Source organism: Erpetoichthys calabaricus, chromosome 11, assembly GCF_900747795.2.
Source record: "Erpetoichthys calabaricus chromosome 11, fErpCal1.3, whole genome shotgun sequence".
NCBI classification, from domain to species: domain Eukaryota; kingdom Metazoa; phylum Chordata; class Cladistia; order Polypteriformes; family Polypteridae; genus Erpetoichthys; species Erpetoichthys calabaricus.
Window position 1 is genome coordinate 104,998,703 of NC_041404.2, and position 23,682 is coordinate 105,022,384.

General features: G+C 40.3%; 1 protein-coding gene across 1 annotated transcript in view; it reads left to right on the forward strand.

Annotated features, from left to right (window-relative positions):
- The first annotated feature begins 17,917 nt into the window (after positions 1-17,917).
- The window catches only part of snrnp70 (small nuclear ribonucleoprotein 70 (U1)), a 107,519-nt gene continuing 101,754 nt past the window's right edge, over positions 17,918-23,682 (forward strand). The window contains exons 1-2 of the mRNA XM_028813670.2: positions 17,918-18,101; positions 19,275-19,428. Coding sequence (XP_028669503.1) covers positions 19,282-19,428 — 147 coding nt within the window. The 5' untranslated portion in view covers positions 17,918-18,101; positions 19,275-19,281. The remainder of the gene's footprint in view (positions 18,102-19,274; positions 19,429-23,682) is intronic.

The window sequence follows — 23,682 nt, forward strand, 5'->3', positions numbered from 1 at the left end:
CGGGGGTGGATGAGATACGCCCGGAGTTCCTCAAGACGCTGGATGTTGTAGGACTGTCTTGGTTGACACGCCTCTGCAACATCGCATGGATATCAGGGACAGTGCCTCTGGATTTGCAGACCGGAGTGGTGGTCCCCCTCTTTAAGAAGGGGGACCGGAGGGTGTGTTCCAACTACAGAGGGATCACACTCCTCAGCCTCCCTGGAAAAGTCTATTCGGGGGTCCTAGAGAGGAGGGTCCATCAGATAGTCGAACCTCGGATTCAGGAGGAACAGTGTGGATTTCATCCTGGCCGTGGAACAGTGGACCAGCTCTACGCCCTTAGCAGGGTCCTGGAGGGTGCATGGCAGTTTGCCCAACCAGTCTACATGTGTTTTGTGGACTTGGAAAAGGCATTCGATCATGTCCCTCGGGGAATCCTGTGGGGGGTACTCCAAGAGTATGGGGTACCGGACCCCCTGATAAGGGCTGTTCGGTCCCTGTACAACCGGTGTCAGAGCTTGGTCCGCATTGCCGGCAGTAAGTCGAACCCGTTTCCAGTCAGAGTTGGACTCTGCCAAGGCTGCCCTTTGTCACTGACTCTGTTCATAACTTTTATGGACAGAATTTCTAGGTGCAGCCAGGGCGTTGAGGGGGTCCGGTTTGGTGGGCTCAGGATTGGGTCACTGCTTTTTGCAGATGATGTTGTCCTGTTTGCTTCATCAGGCCGTGATCTTCAGCTTTCTCTGGATCGGTTCGCAGCTGAGTGTGAAGCGGCTGGGATGGGAATCAGCACCTCCAAATCCGAGACCATGGTCCTCAGCCGGAAAAGGGTGGAGTGCCCTCTCAGGGTTGGGAGCGAGATCCTGCCCCAAGTGGAGGAGTTCAAGTATCTCGGGGTCTTGTTCACGAGTGAGGGAAGAATGGAGCGTGAGATCGACAGGCGGATCGGTGCAGCGTCCGCAGTGAAGAGGGCTCTGCATCAGTCTGTCGTGGTGAAAAAGGAGCTGAGCCGTAAGGCAAAGCTCTCAATTTACCAGTCGATCTACGCTCCTACCCTCACCCATGGTCATGAGTTATGGGTAGTGACCGAAAGAACGAGATTGCGAATACAAGCAGCTGAAATGAGTTTCCTCCGCATGGTGTCTGGGCTTTTCCTTAAAGATAGGGTGAGAGAGTGGAGAACGGGCTGGGTATCTCTGGCACTGCTCTCCAGTGGTTTAAGTCATATCTGACTGACAGGCAAGAGTTTGTTGTTCTTGGCAACAGTAGATCCAGCTCAGCGCCGGTCACACATGGGGTTCCTAAGGGCTTTGTCCTCGTCCCTCTTCCCTTCTGTATCTATATGCTTCACCTTGCCCATATTATTCATAGCTTTGGACTGGATTATCATTTTTATGCAGATGATACTCAACTCTATTTCAGTGTTAAAAGCAAAACTTCATCAGAGCTTTCTCAGCTCATAACTGGCCTCGGTGAAATTAAAACCTGGATGGAGCTGAACTCTTGACAGTGATCTCATCAGACGTTCTTTTAATGGAAGGAATCTTGGTGTCATTTTTTATTCCTCCCTTTCCTATTCCGCCAATATAAACCACATTAAGAAACTTTCCTACTTTCACCTCCGTAACATATCCAGTGTTCTCTCATTCCTCTCCTTTTCCAGCCACAGCCATCACATAACACCTGTTCTACTTCACTTCCACTGGCTCAGTGTATTGTACAGAATTGAATATAAAATTCTATTATTAACGTACAAAGCTTTAACACTAGAATTACCAGAGTCTACGAAAAATCTTGTAGATCCCGCCCACCTTAAAACCATTCTCACCTCTCTTTTGTCTTCTAAATGTGCCGATTAAGAGGAGCAGCAAGCAGCCGGCTATTCCATCCCCCACCGTCGCAGAACGTTCACTAAGTTTTCCCAGCTCATGCCTTGTCTGATTATCTGGGAGTGACTGAACTGCTAGAGTTTTACAGTGGAAATAATAGATCGTTATTTGGAACACACGCATTTCATGTGTGTTCCGTTTCTACAGTAATCTGTGTAAACACATTGTTAAAACAGAAACTTTTTCATATTGTAGTAATAAATGTTACAAAATGTAGGCATAAACTATAGAATGTGTGAAGCCTGACGTCCAAACATCAAATAAACACTTTCACAAAAGGTTCACAGAGGATGTAACACCTTCCATGGTGTAATGCTAAGATTTGCAGAATCAGAGCACAGCAGCCTTGCTGTGCCTTAGAGACCTGAGTTCGATTCCCCGCTGGGGAGGAAGTGTTTTTTTTTTCTTTGTAACCTCAAATGGACATAAAATTTATAAACTGGTACGCACTGTAAATCGTTAAGTTTAAAATGTCGATCTCTGTTATTTCTGTTGATTAATTCATGCTTTTTTACTTAGAGTCAGAACAGGAGCTTATTCAGCTTATTCAGTTTCTGATCTGACTCTAACAGCGCCACAGTATAAATTCACACCCGATCTGTTCATTTTCAAATAATATTGCATTACTTTGACGATGTTTTCTGATTGGTACTATTCGCGTCATAAAATGATTTCATCAAAACGTCACATATATTTGTCTCTTTCTTTTTTTAAAATGTGCGTTGATCACCGCCAGCATGTTGTAGCACACAGCAACTGGCCACCTGCATGTTCTTGCGCGCACTGAATAAGCGTACTGAATAAGACAGCACTATATGCAATCATCAGATTCAAATGTTAACAGTTCACACACACGCAAGGATTGTCTTTCTTACATTTACAACGTGTGTACCTGTTACAATGTACTCACTTCTCTCTATGCTGTGGTTTCTGTTACACATCTGAAAGAAAGACAATATATGTGAAAATATCATCACACTAATGCAATATTATTTGAAAACGAACAGCGTCAGATCAGGTGTGAATTTATGCTGGAACTGGAAATTCTCTGATGTGGAATCAGTTCTGTATGGTTGTAGGCGTGGGTGTGAGTAGTGGACATAACTGGGAATTACTGTGAATGTGCATGGTGTTTTGAGATAATGAATAGAGCTGCAAATTACAGGTGCTTGTTCAGTGTAATAGAAACCATAGCACAGAGAGGTGTGTACACTGCAACAAATACACATGTCGAAAATGTAGGAAGGGCGCTCCTTGGGTGAGCTATAGCGCGTCTTTATGTGAAAACAGCAGTGTCAGATGGGGAGTGTCTGATGATTGCATATAGCGCTGAAGTTACTGCTCTTTACTATGCTTTCCTCTGCATGTCCTGGAGTACAAAAGAAACAGCATACAGCAACATGTGGGGACTGGCAAGATTGGGAAAAAAAAACGCGGTCGTATGTATTGTGATACACTGCAGAGCTATAGCGCGTCTTTATGTGAAAACAGCAGTGTCAGATGGGGTAGGGAAGGATCCTGAACGCGACTAAGAGAATGAAAAGTGAATAAAAAAAAACAAAAACAAAGCTAACCTTTACAAATATCATAAATTACATCGGCTGTTACAGACTGAAATCAAATGTATCTTTTTATTCTAAAATAGTAAAAATAAGAGCAGTTCACTTCTCAAAAGGGAGTCATGCAGGATTGAACTTGTGACCTCTTGATTCCCAGTCAGCAACTGATACTGTTGCGCTGCAGCAGCAGACTTAGTAAATAAGTGTCAATGTTGCACACTAAGGTGGGTTTTTTTTTCGGCAGTTATATTTTTGAATAAAAGCGCACTTGTTCTGTTATATTTGTACCTTTCGTGAAAGTGTTTCTTTGATATTTGGACTTCAGGCTTCATACATTATATAGTTTATGCCTACATTTTGTCATTTACTACTAGAATATGAAAAACGTTTCTGTTTTAAAAATGTGTTTACACAGATTACTGTAGAAACAGAGCACACATGAAATGCGTGTATTCCAAATAACGATCTATTATTTCCACTCTAAAACTTCACTCCCAGATAATCAATCAAGGCATGAGCTGGGAGAAGTACGTGCACGTTCTACACTGTCTAAGTCGGTGGGGGGATGGAATAGCCGGCTGCTTGGAGCTTGTCTTTATCTACACATTTAGAAGACAAAAGACGATGCGGAGAGGTGCGAACGGATTTAAGAAGAGATTTAAGGTGGGACAGATCTACGAGTTTTTTCATAGGCTCTGGTAATTCTAGTGTTAAATGATCTTGCACCGGACTATATAAGTGAGCTTCTCCATCATTATGCTCCTGTTTGCCCACTGATTCTGGCAATCTTCTTCTGCCCCATACTAACCTGAACTTTCTGAGTGACAGAACCTTTAGATGCATAGCACTTTCTCAGTCCTTCTAGCTAGGGCTTTAGAGAGAATCTTAACATCATTATTCAGAAGTGAGATTTGTCTGTATGATGCACATTGTAATAAGTCCTTATTTTTCTTAGGAAAAACAGTAGTTAATGCTTGGCGAAAAGTTTGAGGTAGAATTTTTTTGTCCCTGGCTTCTATAAATGCTGCTAATATGAAGGAAGCTAACTTAACTGAAATTTTTTTAATAAAATTCAGCTGGGTAGCCATCAGGACCTGGAGCCTCATGCATAATGGCATGTGTAGAATTCACACTAAAACATGGCATATGGAGAAAAGTGGAGATATGCGTATGCACAAAACAATTCAGATGCAGAAAACTGTGCATATCCTACTTCCATGCACGTCTGCTACATAAATCCTAGTCAACGTGAAAAGTAAAAATTGTGCACGTGCCTGCTGCCCCACCCCGACTCTTCCCAGAATTTCGCATATTTTAATATGAAAATAAATATAAATAGCCCTTTCCATTCTGTGTTCGGTTAAAAGACAATGGAAAAAGCACGTGAAAAAAAGAATTTCAGTGAATACAAAGTTGAAGCAAGGAAAAAATGTACTATTTATTAGCTTAATCAGTGGTATAAACAACAAAAGGAAGTTAATTGAGTGAAATAGAGTGCAGAGAAACTCGAAAATTCAAGTTCAGAAAGTTGCACAGTGCCCAAAATAAAAAACTAGTGGTCAGATATCAAAGTTGCTGTAAAAAGACCAGTCTTTGCCTACCGTCTGAGTGTCATACAGAAGCATATTAGGGTACAGAGAAAAGAAAAAAACTAGGGACACAGTGAAAAAAAGGTCAAAATATCCACTTTAATCTCATAGTTTATTTTGACATTAAAGTAGAACGTTGTAAACTTAATTTTAAAATCAATGTTTAATTTATTAGAATTTCTCAGATCCCATCGTAAATGGTCTTTCTCTTACACCGACAGGACACAGAACACATTACATTCATGATATTACAGCTCTTTGAACAATTTAAATACAAAGATGTATACTTGATATCATTTTCATGATGAAATTAATTAAAGCATGTATTAAACAAGTGGGCACGGTGGCGCAGTGGTAGTGATGAGCTGGCTCCCCATCCAGAGATTGTTTCTGGCTCCCGCAAGATGCTTGCTGAGATGTACACGACCCTCGATTAAATAATTTATTGCAGCAGTACTGTCTCTTTCATACATAACCCCCAATTCCTGTCCTTCCTTTTCTTTCTCCAAGTAACCAATTGCCACACAACAAGTTCAGTAATAAATATCAAGCCATCTGTAAGCGTAGAATGACGATTCTTCAAAACTTTTAAGGAACATTGAAATATCTTCGTAGTACATGTTTAATTATTCCATTCATCTATCCATCCAGGGTCGGGTCAGTCCCAGCAAGCATACAGTATAAGGCAGGAACAATCCCTGAACGGGACACCAGCTCATTGCTACAGCTACACCACTATGCCCATATGTTTAATTACTTACTACTTAACTACTACTAGTTTATCCCACCTATTACTATCCTGAAGCTGTTACCCATAATACCTGTTGTGGGGCATCCAGTAAATTTAGTCTTGATGCAAACCTTAAATTACTTGATAACCAAAAAATAAGGTGTATAATTAGACCAAGAGATAAAAACAGACCCTCCACCAGGGGCATCTGTAATAGAAATTTACTTCAAATTAAAACAAAAAATATATCACAAGCTCAGAAAGAAGCATTCAGTTTTAAATGCTGTTATTGAACATTCCCATTCTTGGCAGTAAAGCTGTTTTTGTAAATGATATATTAAGTACAAAATCTGATCCGTGTCTTCTCACTGAAATGAAGATGGTTACTCACTCCTTCATAAGTCTAGAGATTTTGGTCGAGGAGGAGGCCTTGGAATAATTCATTGTAACAAAATGCAAACCACTTCTAAATATATAGGTGACTTCACATCCCTTGAGGCATTAATTTTAAATATTAAAACAGATTCCAACACAATTATAGTGCTAGTCTACGGACCACGAGGGCCATATTCATTGTTCATGGCTGAATTGTTCTGATTTGGCTATAAATTATGATCATGTAGTATTGATGGGGGATTTTAATGTACACATTGATGTGGAAACTGGCACAATTTTAGCAAATGTTTTACTTATTTGTTAAATTCAGTAGGATTTTGTCAGATTGTCAAAGGTCCAACTCATAATCATAACCACACATTAGATTTAATTATAACTTGCAAACTTGAAATTCAAAATTTAAATATTACTCCATTAAATGAAGTTATTTCCAATCACTACTTAATTACATTTGATTTAGTCCTGCCCTTGCCAACGCACTCACAGATTAAAACAAAGACAAAGCGACATCTAGATAGTAACTTTGAGTAAGTCGAGTGTAATTGTGGAAAACCATTTAGATCAGTTAACATCAAATGTAAATGTGGAAAACAATTTAGATCAGCTAACATCACATTTTAATATGACCTTGAAAGATGCTACTGACACAGTGGCTCCCCTTAAACAAAAGTGATCAAAGCACATAGAAACTCTCCCTGGTTTAATGAAAACACTCGAGCTCTTAAATAAGAGTGTTGAAAACTGGAGTGCAGATGGAGAACAACAAAGCTACATGTCTTTCAAATTACATGGACAGAGAGTGTTAAAAAATATAAAAAAGCTCTCTTTAAAGCTCACTCAGAATACTATTCTACAATAATAGATAGCAATAATAAAAATCCTCGGGTACTGTTTAGAACAGTGGCTAAATTAACAAATAGGAATTCAGATCTACAGTGCAAAATACCAACAGATATTAGCATTACAGACTTTATGAATTTCTACAATGAGAAAATTAAAAATATAAGATCCCAGATCTCAGCATCACAGTACAAACTGCATACTAGCTTAGCAGACCCTGTCTCACATTGCATTCAGCACTTTAGTAATTTTAATTCTGTAACTGAGCAGGAAGTCTTAACTTTAATTTCTAAAATGAAACCCACTACTTGTTCCCTAGATCCAATGCCAACAAACTAGTAAAAAGTGCAATGGATGTGCTTGCAGCACCTATTCTAAACATTATCAATAGTTCATTATTGCATGGTAAAGTACCTGATACACTAAAAATGTCAGTCATCAAACCATTACTTAAAAAGTCAGACCTAGACCCAAATATACTTAATTATAGACCTATTTCAAATTTACCTTTTCTCTCTAAAATACTAGAAAAAGTAGTCGCCAATCAGCTTTAGTCACACCTTATGCATCACAATTTATTTGAGAAATTCCAGTCTGGTTTCCTCACTGGTCATTGTACAGAAACGGCACTAACACGGGTTGTAAACGACATTCTGATATCCTCTGATGAAGGAAACTCCACTGTAAATATGTTGTTAGACTTAAGCACAGCATTTGACACCATTGACCATTCTATTTTACTGCACAGGTTAGAAAATTATGTTGGGCTTACAGGCACTGTGCTCGCTTGGTTTAGTTCTTATTTATCAAATCGATTCTAAAATGTACAGAAATGTGCTGACAGTACTCCATCTTTATACACAGAACTGAAACACGGTGTCCCGCAGGGCTCAGTACTGGGACCTTTACTGTTTTCACTTTACATGCTTCCACTGTGGGATCTATCATTAGGAAACATAATGTTAATTTTCACTTGTATGCAGATGACACCCAGTTATACCTTTCATTTAGATCAAATGAAGTTTCTCTAATATTGTTTTTAATTAGTTGTGTTAGTGAATTAAAGGAGTGGATGGATGAGAACTACCTATCTTTAAACACCGATAAAACAGAGATGTTAATTGCTGGAGGGAATGACGCTGATCACAACAATATTTTGTCATCATTTAATTCAGTTGGAATCACCATTAATTTTACTGAATCAGCCCGCAATCTAGTAGTTATCTTTGACTCTAGCATGTCATTTAAAGCACACATTACAAAGTTGTCCAAATCATGTTTCTTCCATCTTAAAAATGTTAGGAAATTAAGGTGCTTTCTAAATATACAGGACTCTGAGAAATTAATTCATGCATTTATTTCTATTAGGATTGAGTACTGCAATGCGGTGTTCACTTGATATTCAAACTGTTCTTTATACAGCCTCCAGTTAATCCAAAATGCTGCTGCAAGAATTATTACAAGAACAAGAAAGTATGAACACATAAGTCCAGTTCTTAAATCCTTACACTGGCTCTCGGTTAGATTTAGGGCAGATTTCAAAATCCTCCTTTTAAAATATAAAGCATTAAATGGTCAAGGTCCGGCTTACTTGTCTGAACTTATCATGACTTACAAACTAGAGCGCACATTAAGATCTCAAGATGCTGGTCTGCTTATGATTCCAAGAATTAATAAAATAACAGTGGGAGTTCGAGCTTTTAGTTACAGGGCCCCTAAACTGTGGAATGGTCTGCCTGCTAATATAAGAGATGCCCCCTTCGGTCTCAGCTTTTAAATCCCGGCTGAAGACTCACTACTTCAGTTTAGCATATACTGACTAGAGCTGCTGATTAACTGTACAGGCTGCATCTCTGTTGTTAATCATTAGCACTAAACATAAGTAACATAGTAATTATAATTTGTTACTAATCCTCACCTATTTTGTTTCTCTTCTCGGTACTCAAATGTGGCACCTGCCAAGTTGTTTTGCCGGTCTAAGGTAAAGTCATCCCTGATGGAGGATCGCAGGAATTGTGCCGTAGAGGGGTCCTTTCATCGAATTGGCTGAAGAAGTGCTGTTTCAGGTGTGGAATGGCCAAATGGGGGAGGCAGCTTGATGGCTGAGGTCTCCAGGACTCTAAACAAATCCAAATCATATTATATGATATCATCTACTGTTAAATTCTGCTCCGTACTTGTAAAATTTTTATTTTGATACTGTATTGAGGAGTTGTTCTGTTCTGGGTATTGTATTGTATTGACCGCCTTCTTTTTGACACCCACTGCACGCCCAACCTACCTGGAAAGGGATCTCTTTCTTAATTGCCTTTCCCAAGGTTTCTTCCATTTTTTCCCTACAAGGGTTTTTTTGGGAGTTTTTCCTTGTCTTCTTAGAGAGTCAAGGCTTGGGGGCTGTCAAGAGGCAGAGCCTGTTAAAGCCCATTGCGGCACTTCTTGTGTGATTTTGGGCTATACAAAAATAAATTGTATTGTGTTGTATTGTACTAATTGCTGTATGTATATAAACTGCTCAAAAAAATTAAAGGAACACTGTGAAAACATATATCTTGATGGGAAAAAAATCATGCTGGATATCTATACTGATATGAGCTTGGTAATGTGTTTGGAATGAAAGGATGCCACATCGTTTAATGAAAATGAAAATTATCAACCTACAGAGGGGTGAATTCAAAGCCACCCCAAAAATCTAAGTGAAAAAATGATGTGGTAGGCTAGTCCATTTTGCCAAAATTTTATTGCAGAAACTCAAAATCATAATCAGTAGTTTGTATGGCCCCCACGTGCTTGTATGCATGCTTGACAACATCGAGGACATGCTTCTAATGAGACGACAGATGATGTCCTGGGGGATCTCCTCCCAGATCTGGACTAGGGCATCACTGAGCTCCTAGACAGCCTGACGTGCAACCTGGTGGCGTCGGATGGACCGAAACATAATGTCCCAGTGGTGTTCTATTGGATTTTGGTCAGGCAAGCATGAGGGCCAGTCAATGGTATCAATTCCTTCATCCTGCAGAAACTGCCTGCATACTCTTGCCACATGAGGCTGGGCATTGTCATGCACCAGGAGGAACCAAGGACCCACTGCACCAGCATAGGGTCTGACAATGGGTCCAAGGATTTCATCTCGATACCTAATGGCAGTCAAGGAGCCGTTGTCTAGCCTGTAGAGGTCTGTGTGTCACTCAGTGGATATACCTTCCCAGACCATCACTGATCCACCACCAAACCGGTCATGCTGAACAATGTTACAGGCAGCATAATGTTCTCCACGGCTTCTCCAGACCCTTTCACATCTGTCATATTTGCTCAGGGTGAACCTGCTGTCATCTGTAAAAAGCACAGGGCGCCAGTGGTGGATCTGCCAATTCTGGTATTCTATGGCAAATGCCAGTCGAGCTCCACGGTGCCGGGCAGTGAGCACAGGGCCCACTAGAGCCATTTCAGCCTCTAGGCTCCACTTCTTCACTGTTGTGGTGGTAACAGGATGCTGTATAATAACAGGCTTGCAGCTGGGAATAAGATGAATCAGGTTGTGGTCAGATTTGCCTAAAGGGGGCAGTAGTTTACTGTTATTATGTGGTTGAGGTCAGAAAGCACAGCTGAAAAATCATTTCCAAAGTTGCCCACTAGAGGGGACAAACACAGTTAAAATACCCCAACTAGAATCTCAAAGGGCCTAGACAAATCTTGATGAAAGTAAAAGGATTATTTTCACAAAAACCTGTGCAGGCACAAAGTTCCAAATAGCACAAAGAGTTGCAAGGAAGGCAAGGGTAAACACAGAAAATGGAGTCTCAATACAGTATCCAAACAATCTAAGTCAAAATGGAAAAGAAGTTCAAAAAAGTAGTTACACGGTCTCAATACAAAAATCTCAAGATGATGTCAAGAAACAAAGCACAGGTTCGATATGTGGAAAATCAAAAGGCAATAGTAAAGACACAAATACCCACAAGACCTCTCCACTCCAAGAGCGTTCAATGAACTGCCAGGAACCATGGCAGGCCCTCTCTTAAATAGGGTGGAGGGCCAGTCCTGATTGTAATGGGCAGGTGATCCTGCCCCTTTTGGGACCACCCAAAAATCACAGGGGACATAACTAAAGCCCTTCCCCTTTTGCAACATAAAATTAGAAAGGTGTGCATAATAAATGAAGTAAACATTAATACAAATAAATTGCAGAAAATAATGAAAAACTATCAAGAAATGATGCTTTGAACACCAGCCAGGGGAGACATGTTGGCTGAAACATGACATTTACATTTAAGGGCATCTTTAACATTTCAATAATAGCAGGTCCGGCTTGTTGTTTCTGTGAGTTGAACAAGTCACAAACTGATGGAAATTTGTTATAGTTCCTTCCAAAGTCACATGATTGAAGACACCATATATTTTAAATACAGAGTCAGAGTGAGACATCATTAAAGTGCTGGTGACAGAACAAATCATTTCCATTGCGGAGGGAGGAATATAAGTATTAATAAGGATGATAAAATTTATTTCCTTGGGTAAATAACATAGATGAATTCTGACACCCAAAATATCAATGTCTGAATAACAAAATGTAATTATAACTGTAATATGCTCCCTTTTACATCATTCCTCATTCACATAAATGACCAGTCCCACCCCTATCATTTTCCCACACTGCGTTGGGTTTCTGTCTGCTGAAATGAGATGAAATCCATCCTGCATTTAAACAATGTCAGGTATATCAGATGTAAGCCAGCTCTCTATAAAGCTCAAAATGAGACTGTACTTGTATGCTCCATGACCCAGCTATAAGCGCAGACAGTTCATCCATCTTATTTGACAGCAGTTGAACTTTTCCCATTACAAAAGATGGTAGACAATCTAGACAATTTAGACAGTTCTAAAACCTTTTCGCGTTGCTTCTACTGTCATCAGGCGGAGTGGTGGCTCTGAGGCTAGGGATCTGCACTAGCAATCGGAAGGTTGCCGGTTCGAATCCCGTAAATGCCAATAGGGACTCTGCTCTGTTGGGCCCTTCAGCAAGGTCCTTAACCTGCAATTGCTGAGCGCTTTGAGTAGTGAGAAAAGCGCTATATAAATGCAAAGAATTATTATTATTATCAAATGAATTAAGGTAGAAACACTAGTACATAGTAGAAATCATAGTTTCCTAAGAGAAAATAGTTGTTTACAGGAATTTCTTATTCATAGTCCTTATACATCATTAAAGGTCATGTTGTCGTGAACTGGGAATCCCAAAAGCACATAAGTCCCATAAATACTTTCAAAAATGCCCTTTAGGGGGGATAACTACCATAACCCATACTAGGCACAAAAAGGGCCTTGAAGAATATTTTTAAAATAAATGTATTTTTAAGCAAAATGCTCTGTAGGACAAGAAGGAATTGCCCAATACAGAATCTCAAGCCAAAATCAAAAACAGAGCTGAAGGTCAACATGTTCCAATAATTCGCAATAAGCACAAGGCACCGTGAACATTCCAAACTCACCAAAAACTTCCTAGCACATCCAAAATTAACCACCAGGAACTATGGGACCCGTGATGGATTTATAGGGTGGAGGGCTGTTCCTGATGGTGATTGGCAGGTCGCCCCGCATCTTCGGGAACCCCCATCAATACACATGGGACATAAACAAGGCATTTTATAGTCACAGATATAATCAAAGAATCATCCATATGATTAGCAAAAGAAATATTAGCATAAATAAATGGTAGAAAAATTACAAAACTGACAAGAAACAAGATTTTGAACCCCAGCCAGGGGAGAAATGCTGGCTGAAACATGACTACTGTATTCCACTGCATTTCAATGCTGTAAATGCAGTTCCTTACAATTGAGTATAACTGAAAGTCCTTGAAATGTATAGAAAGACTTTCATATAGTTGAGAAAGTAGTTTTTATGTTGAAGATAACAGTTTATAGGAATTCCTTAGTGATAGGCATGGCAAGGTTTCTCAAACAAAGATCTATGAAGGGTGGTAACTATGTCTACTGCAGGCTCACTGATGGCTGAAGAGGTCAATTCGAGATAGACAAGCCCGGCCACAGAAGCTACAGGGAAATGACTGTCCTGGATTAGGTACTGCAGTATCGTGGTTTTTCCTGTTACTCCTTTTCACCTTAAGGTTGGCCTGGCAGGCTGTTTCAAAGTAGGAGACAGCCTGGTGAAAGGTATGTTGCCAGACATCACAATTAGCGGCTAAGGGTAGGGCTGATGTAATAAGCTCCAAGAGATTTCTTCAAAGAGTTTTTAAATGTCTTCTTCGGTGCTACTCTATCTATGGACAGTTTGCCATATGGCACAATCCTGGGCAGGCGATAATCCTCCATCCTGGAGACATGCCCATCCCAGTGCAAATGTGTCTTGAACAGCATGGCCTCCATACTGGTAACCTTTGCCTGCTCAAGGATTTCAAAGTTGGTAATGAAGTCACTCCAACTGAAGTTGAGGATTATTGTCTTCGCTGGTGAAAGCTCTCAAGAGGAAAGGTATAATTAGAATACAATACAATAGCACTTATTTTTGAATAGTGCTATTCACTGAGTGCTGGCATAAAGCACTGTGAACAAATCCTTAGGTAAAAATACAAGTATAGATCATGGTAATTACTAAATATATAATTTACACATATAAAAAAGTTTGTTAATACACACAGAAAACAAAGTAGAAACTGATTAATACAAATGGAATCCAACAATATCTGTCCACTAATTAATTGATGAACATGGAGGAAATTAAAATTGTAAAAGAGAAAGGCAAAGAAGAAGTCAAACACAGTCACAGTTCTGGAGACCTCAGCCAACTAGCTACCTAGCTTCTCATGGCCATCCAGTTCAATGACAGAATCCATCTAACCCCATCATCTGAGATGACTTTTCCAAACACAAGAGAGATATTTGGCAGTACAGTGGTGGCACCAAGTGCCACATCCAGGTACTGAGAAGAAAAATAGAATAGGGGGACAGGACCTGAAGGATAACCAGGTGGGAGAGTACCAGGGCCGAGTTTCAGAGTGGGAGTTCGTCCCATGATCCGGAAAGATCTGGTGCAGGCTCCGCTCCAGGAGTGGGCTGGTTCCTATGGGGGAAGTGAAGGGGGCTTATTATGGTCTCTTTGAGGAGGGTTAAGACCTTAGATAAATGTGGGACATCTCCAGAGCAGCAGGTGAGAAGAATAACAAACTGGACATTCAACCCAGAGTGGCCAACCCAGGAGCAAGCCTTTGCTCTCTGGAAGAAGTTGGCACTATGGCTAAGACCATTTGAGTGCACCACTGTCCAGATAATGCAGCAGGTAGCCTGCTTTCTTAAGCTCAGAACCCTTCCTGAGCATTTCACCTAGCTGGTCTGGGGAGAATTTCAGAACATGGATGAGCTTATCGAGCTCATTGAAACATCTAGGATGTCTTGCAATCTGGGAGAGCAGAACAGTTCTTTAGAGGACACTATGAGGGTTACATCCAACAAAATCTGCCTCTTCCTTATGAGCCGGAACCTGTTCCGAAGTCCCCGGATCTGTGAGCTCACAACTTACCTAGGAATGAGGAGGAATGCAGGTGGAGAGAGAAGGGAGGGTTATGTGCACTTACAAACCCCCTGATGGTATTGCATTCGGGAGTAGTGATTGTTAATGGAGTTAAGGTTGAAGCACTCTTTGATTCCGGCAGCAACATTTCCATTGTTGATCGCCGCAATGTACTACTGCGACAATGGATGAAAGTAAAGACCAGTATAACTTGTATACACAGAGAAATCCGACATTATAAAACTGCCCTATGTTTCAGCAGCCATGGAGGATTGCTAAAAAAATTCCCCATAGCGGTCCTCCCGAATCAACTTTTTCTGATGATTCTGGGGTGGGACTGGTCTAACAATAAATGTGGTATAGTACTTACTACTCCCAAACATAGTTTAGGCCTGGTTATAGACAGGAATGACCCTTCTCAATCTGTCTCCATGCTGTGTAATCAGCCAGTGGAGAGAGATACGGAAAACCAAAAGGTGGATGGAGAGGTTCCTGGACCAACGCAGATGGAAACATCATCTCCCAGTGCCTCGATGACAGAACCTCCCTCCGAAATTCATATTTAAATTTAAAAAGGGAGCAGTGGTACGATGACTCCTTGAAATTTGCTAAAAATGCAGTCGTGCTAGTCAATGGCCAATGCACTCATCAGCCCATGCCACAAGGTCCTCACTTTGTGATAGAAAATTATCTATTGTATCAGGAAGCGGAGCATGAGGGAGAGGTGCGGAAGCTGTTGTTAATCCCACAAACCTATTGGTGGCAGGTGTGTGAATTGGTGCATGCCCACCACCTAGGAGGCCAATTGGGCACCTAAAAAACATTAGAGCATATAAAACTCAGATTTTATTGGCCGGGAATTAATAAAGAGGTTCACCGTTTTGTATCTCTTGTCCAGAGTGTCAATTGTGGCAAATTCCTAGGAGGGACCGAGCTCCTCTCATTCACCTTCCCTTAATTGATGTTGGGGATGTTGATGATGTCACTTCCTGTCCTGAGGATGTCACGTCCTGCGCCATTGATGATGGCACGTCCGGTCCTGAAGACATCACTTCCTGTTCCAGTCCAGATGATGTCACTTCCTGTCCCGGCCTTTAAAGCCGCCATATTCTCACTCTCAAATAAGTTCTGTTCTGGGCTCAAACCTGAATACAACTCATCAAAAAACAACCCTTTTGCAGCCAGGGCACAATATACAGGTGGCTGCCACAAACCTTTTTGATGTATTTATGTTATTCTTGCGACAAGGTATATTTGGGTTTCATCTGCAAATGGGTTAAAATTAATGTTATGTTTTTTAATGTTAGTTCCAAATGGAAGCATGTAAAGAGAAAGCATTAGCAGTCCCTTACTGAGCCCTGCAGAACATCATATTTAATTTCTGAGTATAATGATGGAGCACTGTTAGAACTTTTATTTATGTACTGGAATTGATTTGATAAATAAGAACTAAACCTGTCAAGTGTAGTGCCTGTGTGTGCCCTATGTAATTTTCCAGCCTGTGTAGTAAATTAGAATGGTCAATGCTGTGCTTAAATATAACTATATACAGTAATTACTGTGGAATTTCCTTCACCAGAGGAAATCAGAATATTATACAATATGGGTTAGAGCCATTTTGGTTCTATGACCAGTGCAGAAGACAGACTGGAATTTCTAAAATAAATTGTGATTTATAAGGTGAGAATGAAGCTGAGAAGCAACTATCTTTTCAAGTATTTTAATTTATAATTTTTAAGCATGTGTGTCTAGCTCTGGTTTTTTAAGTAATGGTCTGATAACTGACACTTTTAGTACATCAATAAAGGTGCCATTCAGTAATGAACTATTGATAATACTAAGAATGGGTGCTGCCAGAGCATCTATTGTTTTTTTTTACTAGTTTAGTTGAAAATACCTCAGCTATTTCATTTATAGGATTAAATGTGGCACTTAAAACAAGTTAGATACATATCTTCTTTTGTACCATACTTTACTTGTCTTAATATCTTTGCTGTGGTTACTGGGAGAAATGTGCCTATATTGTCTCCAGTATAACTACAATTTTAAAAGAATATGTTCTCAGGGAACTTGCGGCCCCCATTGGCATAGTTGTCAAGACAGTAGCCACATACTGAGAACCATATTTAATGCTAAAAAGAAGGGACCAGCCAAACTACAGGGTTGTTGCGCACTATTCCATTGACCTCTATTAATGAGTGATTTAGTAGATATACTACCTCAACAACCTGGCCATAACAGTTTGCAAGTTGGTGGTATTATAACCAGGATTGAAATATTTGACGCAAAGAATAGAAAACTTCAGAGTAATTGGGATGGTCCTGTTGACAGCATTATGAAAGTTGGTTCAAAAAGGTCCAAAGGATAAGTAAAAAAAGGTGGCGAATTTGAAAAGAGATGCCAGAAATTTGTCGAGTAAAAGGAAAGAATAAGTTATCACTGTAGAAAATTATGTAAAAACTTTACTGAAAAAATTGTTAAATGTAAAATTCTAGCATATGGCATCCTTAACACATTGTCGAAAAGGGAGTTTACGTTACCGGGGAAAACAGAGTAAAAACTGGCAAGAGTACAACAGAAGGTGAAAATTAAAGTATATTGCAAAGAGTGATTCTAATTTGTTGTTCCAGAGATGGAGATACATAAAGAACAAATAGACCCCTTATTCAAAATATGTAGATAGATAAAGAATATCAATGCTGAAGTCTTCATAAAATAGGGAAAAAATGGCAAAAATATTAAAGTACGCAACATATAAATCAATTTAGGGAAAGAAAACAAAAGGAAAGAAAACGGTAAGATACCGCTCCACAGAACAAATTTAAAACTCATAGTACATTTACACTGCGACTAGCTTTTCTGTTCTCATTGCTGCCTAGGATATCAAAGCCAATAAAGACTTAACTTCAAATGGTAGTGATAGAAATTACACTTCTGTTAAAAAAATATATTATTATGCTTCACCATTAATAAATGTTGTAAGACGTATGCATTATATTACTATAATGCTCCAAATGACATTAAGTACTTAGTGCCGATAAAGAAAAGTGGTAAAGTTCGCTGCAGTTTGGTTTAAGATGGAGCACAAGTTTAGTTCTAGCTGCGTACTGATCTCTTGACGAACGTCTTTCAGTACACTACTTTGAGTTCGGTGTAACTGATCTAATGATAACGAGGAGTATATTCTTATTACTCCCGTCAGCTTTTTTTACAGCGAAAACATAACACAACTTTTAATAAAAATGTGCAACTACCAGCCAATGTTTTGAACGTGGTTTGTTCTAGATGGGCTTCCGTCCTTCGATTCCCATTGGACTTTACCCGCCTATAACGCAATGCCGTAAAGCAACTTGGGGCGGGACGTAAATTAAGAGTATCCAAGAGCGCTCGCCATTTTGTGGTTATTAACAAGCGAATTGGCGGCCCGCTCAGATGGTGAAAGTAGCCGTATGTTATACGAGATAATCTTGATGTAGGATTTTTTTTTTTATTGAGCTGCTGAAAATATTTTAAATCTGAAGAACATCTCGAAGTTTATATACTTTAAATATATCTTTGTGTACTGTTCAACGGGATACGAGTACAACCGGTAAGTTATCACAGGTTTCGAACTAGGCCATGATGCTTCGGTTGTTAGTATTTTAGTTTTATTTTAATGTAAGCCACAAATTGTTATTTGCTTGCCAGAAAGTGTTTTTTGCAGACACTGAATATACTGAATTTCCTATTTTCTTTCGTCGAATATGACGAAACGGTCATTTCTTTCAGTACTCGGCGAGGGAGGCCATAATGGTGTGCCTTTAATAGACTGTATCAGGCTTACTTTAGAAGTGGTTACATATCTTACCACGGTACTGTAATTTGTGGTCATGTGTAGGTACACGTTAAGTAAGATTTCTTGCTTTGTGTTTGGTCGTTTTAGATCCACGATAATTTGCGAGTAGTTTAATGAATTAAACGAGCAGGGAGTCATTCTAATCAATAGCTGGACTCTCATTCCCAAGACACGTTTGATTTTACTGTGCAGTGTTCTGGATTATTTTGTTTTGGTTTCTTTCCTGTACACCTGAATAACCCAAATTGACTAATCCATGGACAATTTAGAGTCCCAAACCAACTTAATATTTTTAGGTATTGTTGAAAACTGTTTTTGCAAATGTTAAGATTTAATTGATGAAGAGACGTTTTCTTTAGTTGATTCTGTACAGGATCTTTGTCTGCATGCTGTTGGATTTTTGACCATGTTGTTTTTATGGTATAGGTCCTACAATCGGAGATGGTTTTGGTTTTTATTTTAGCATATTTATAATTCGGTGCCTAGCTTATTTACTAAACAACGTGGTTTCATTTTGTGAAAAACCATGGAAAAAAATTAGCCGGACACGTGGGCCCAATTTAGTACCTCGCTTATAACACAATAATGTGAAGCTAAAACTGGGCACATTCACGATCAAAGGAAATGTCAAAGAAACCTACAGAAAATATTGGCCTCACAGTAGGGCAGTTTGTTTATTAGTTTTTGTTGACCCATTGTAGATGAAGTGACGGATCCTAATGCTTATCTGTATGCTACCGTGTTATAGAAACTTTTTTTTTCTTCTTAAAGATCTGCATCAGTCATCATGCCTTTTATTGATACTATGTGAGCAAAGTATTGAGTGTCGATTCTTAAGCCTAGAAACTTTTTGTTTGCGTTCAATTGTGAGACATGGAGTTTGGCGAAATGAGTGTCTCTAATAAGGTGTATTTTACTTTGTCACAGGTGAACAATGACTCAGTTCCTTCCCCCTAATCTCTTGGCGCTGTTTGCACCAAGGGACCCAATTCCCTATTTGCCACCTCTGGAAAAGCTGCCTCACGAGAAACACCACAACCAACCATATTCAGGGATTGCACCTTATATTCGTCATTTTGAGGTTTGTGATTCTTTTAATGCTGCTGATATTTATTCAGTTTTTCTTTTCTTTGAGTTGGACATGGTTTTTTTTTTTTAGCTAATCCTTACATGTATTTATTAGTCTTGTTAATGTACATCTGAATATTTTTAAGTTTCAGTTTTTTTTTTTAATTATCTCTATGTAATGAAAAAGTATTTCTGGGAAGTTATTTTTAGAAAAAAGGTTTGCAAAAAACTCTGCTGTATTACTGATACTCGTATCTTAAGTTCTCAAGTGTTTAAATGAATGCTCCATTCAAATTTGCTGTTATCCTATGCACTTTGTAGTAGTGCCCAGGAAAAACGTAAAATCATGTTTCTTGCAGAATGGTGAGTAAAAAAGTGCGACATAATGGAAGCCCAATAGCGCAAAGTGCTCTATAATGGCAAACGATGTGTGAGCCTTATGTGTAATCTACACATAAATTATCCAGTTGTATGTACAGTGCATCCGTAAAGTATTCACAGCGCATCACTTTTTCCACATTTTGCTATGTTTCAGCCTTATTCCAAAATGGAGTAAATTCATTTTTTTCCTCAGAATTCTACACACAACACCCCATAATGACAATGTGAAAAAGTTTACTTGAGATTTTTGTAAATTTATTAAAAATAAAAAAAATTGAGAAAGCTCATGTACATAAGTATTCACAGCCTTTGCCATGAAGCTCAAAATTGAGCTCAGGTGCATCCTGTTTCCCCTGATCATCCTTGAGATGTTTCTGCAGCTTAATTGGAGTCCACCTGTGGTAAATTCAGTTGATTGGACATGATTTGGAAAGGCACACACCTGTCTATATAAGGTCCCACAGTTGACAGTTCATGTCAGAGCACAGACCAAGCATGAAGTCAAAGGAGTTGTCTATAGACCTCCGAGACAGAATTGTCTCGAGGCACAAATCTGGGGAAGGTTACAGAAAAATTTCTGCTGCTTTGAAGGTCCCAGTGAGCACAGTGCATCATCCGTAAGTGGAAGAAGTTCGAAACCACCAGGACTCTTCCTAGAGCTGGCTGGCCATCTAAACTGAGCGATAGTCCATAGGGCCATAGTCAGGGAAGTGACCAAGAACCCGATGGTCACTCTGTCAGAGCTCCAGAGGTCCTCTGTGGAGAGAGAACCTTCCAGAAGGACAACCATCTCTACCATATGGGCCTGATTGGTGGATTGCTGCAGAGTGGCCAGACGGAAGCCACTCCTTAGTAAAAGGCACATTGCAGCCCGCCTGGAGTTTGCCAAAAGGCACCTGAAGGACTCTGACCATGAGAGAGAAAATTCTCTGGTCTGATGAGACAAAGATTGAACTCTTTGGTGTGAATGCCAGGCGTCACGTTTGGAGGAAACCAGGCACTGCTCATCACCAGGCCAATACCATCACTACAGTGAAGCATGGTGGTGGCAGCATCATGCTGTGGGGATGTTTTTCAGCGGCAGGGACTGGGAGACTAGTCAGGATAAAGGGAAAGATGACTGCAGCAATGTACAGAGACATCCTGGATGAAAACCTGCTCCAGGGCACTCTTGACCTCAGACTGGTATGACGGTTCAACTTTTAGCAGGACAACGACCCTAAGCACACAGCCAAGATATCAAAGGCGTGGCTTCAGGACAACTCTATGAATGTCCTTGAGTGGCCCAGCCAGAGCCCAGACTTGAATCCGATTGAACATCTCTGGAGAGATTTTAAAATGGCTGTGCACCGACGCTTCCCATCCAACCTGATGGAGCTTGAGAGGTGCTGCAAAGAGGAATGGGCGAAACTGGCCAAGGATAGGTGTGCCAAGCTTGTGGCATCATATTCAAAAAGACTTGAGGCTGTAATTGCTGCTAAAGGTGCATCGACAAAGTATTGAGTAAAGGCTGTGAATACTTATGTACGTGTGATTTCTGTTTTTCTGTTGTTTTTTTTTAATTTGCAAAAACTTCAAGTAAACCTTTTTCACGTTGTCATTATGGGGTGTTGTGTGTAGAATTCTGAGGGAAAAAATGAATTTTAGTCCATTTTGGAATAAGACTGTAACATAACAAAATGTGGAAAAAGTTGTTGCTGTGCTGTGAATACTTTCCGGATGCATTGTATCTGGAGGATGCCTTGTTGGTCTTGCCGGTTATTATAAGCGATTCATCCCAAATTTTGTGACTAGAGCGGCTGCTCTTACTGATCTTACGAAGGGTAGAAAGAACCGCTGCATTGTCTGGTCAGAAAATTGTGAAAGGTCCTTCAATGATTTAAAGTATGCTTTGTCTACATACCCTGTTTTGAGAAATCCAGACTTCTATCGGGAGTTTGTCCTGCAGACAGATGCTAGTACGTTCAGTATTGATGCTCTCCTGTCTCAGGTTTGGAAGGTGAAGAGCACTCCATCACGTTTTTGAGCAGAAAGCTGCTTCCCAGGGAGCGTAATTACTCGACTGTAGAATAGGAGTGTTTTGCAATCAAATGGGCCGTGGGAGTGCTCAGTTATTATTTGTGAGGGTGTAAGTTTACTTTGGTGACCAATCACACTCCCCTTCAGTGGCTCTGCAGACAGAAGGATACAGATTGTCTTACGTGGTGGTTCTTAAGCTTGCAGCTGTGTAATTTTATTGTCCATCGTCGTCCCGGCTCTGTGCATGTCATGTTAATTTACAGGTTCTCCCTCGCCTGGCAGAGTCCCGTTTTGTGGATCGCTTGGTTCACAAAGGAGTGAACTAAGCATAGTGTGGGGGTGTGACAGCTGCTGCAGGGGGACGTGGCTTTTCTGAAGCCCCCTCTTAAACAGTATTTTTTTCAATGGAAAAGTTAAATACTCTGTCAGTACCTCTTTGCTGGAGTAGATGCAGGCTTGCCGCACAACGTTCTCCTTGCGGGGCTACAAACATTTAAAAGATTGAGCTGTGGCCATCCTGAGGTTTTTCACTCTTCTGTCTCTCTTCCCCAATACTCTATCCCTGCCCTAAGGATAACATGGAAGGTTTCCTCCTCAGCTTTGAGTATATGGCAGTGTTGATGGGCTGGGACAGACAAAAGTGGGCTGTTGCTTGTGCTGCCAGATTGCCTCTAAGAAACTTGTTTGTCACTGGCAGAACCACAATAAAGTTTCTACTCTTTGGAAAACGTGCTGAACTCTCCGGTGCAACTTTGTGACCCAAGGTTGACAATATGATGAGTGGACTGTGACATTTGAGAAAATTTTAAATAATCATGCTGCCCCACCCCACCCCGCAGAAAAGTGCTGGCTCCAATCAGATCTGGGTGGGTGCATGAGCGTACTTTACTCCGGTGATGTATGGGGAAGCCTGACTGATTGCAAATGCAAATGTCAGTCTGGTGCCTTATTGCCTTGGAAGGAGTGGTATGTTCACACCTGTGCCCCATTAGAGTAGCTGGCTCTAAAAGGAGCCTGCACAGCAGGGAGGGTTAAACAGATGAAAGATTGGAAAACAGAACAGAGGTTCGAGAAGGAGAGAGGAGCAGGAGTAAGCAAGCAGGTACAAAATAGAAGGAAGCGGGCAGATGGGAGTGTGTGGAAGGAGTGTGTTGATGATGCTCAATAAGGGACTGAAGTTTGCTTCTGCTGAGCAGGCAGGTAACAAGAGTAACCATGAATACTCTAGATTAGACTTTCCCGCAAGGCCGTAATTGGCAGTGGGAGTCAAAGGGAGTGGAGGAACAGGAGGTGGTGACACAACCAGGACTCTTTGTACACCTGTCTACTTTTGTCATCTGTCTGGTTATCTCAGTTCTTTTTTGCTAACCTATGCCTCTTTATGCTTTCCTGTACTTCCTTATTCCACCACCAAGTATCTTTTGTCTTCTTTCCTTTGTCGAGCTGTTGTACCAAGGAAGGATCTTCCTACCTCTTTTCCTTACCACTTCAGCTGTGGTGTTCCAGTCGTCTATTTTGTCTTCGCCCCTACCCAGCGCCTGTCTCGCTTCCTCTTTTTAGGTCCCCTGCCCAATCCTTGGTTCCATTCTCACTATCTTCATTTTTTTTTTTTTTTTTTTTTTTTTTTTTTTTAATATAAAAACCTCAATTCATATTACATGCCAGCAATTGATGCTGTCTAGCTAAACTGTCCCCTGCCACCACCTAATAGTCTCTAATCTTTCATGTTGTATCTCCTACGTAGTCCACCTGTTTGCACATTCCTCCACTTTTATATGTCACCCTGTGTTTCTCCTCCTTGTATTTACCACCACCGTTTCCATTCTTTTTGCAAGTCATCTGCTCTTCAATGTTTCTCTCCTTAACA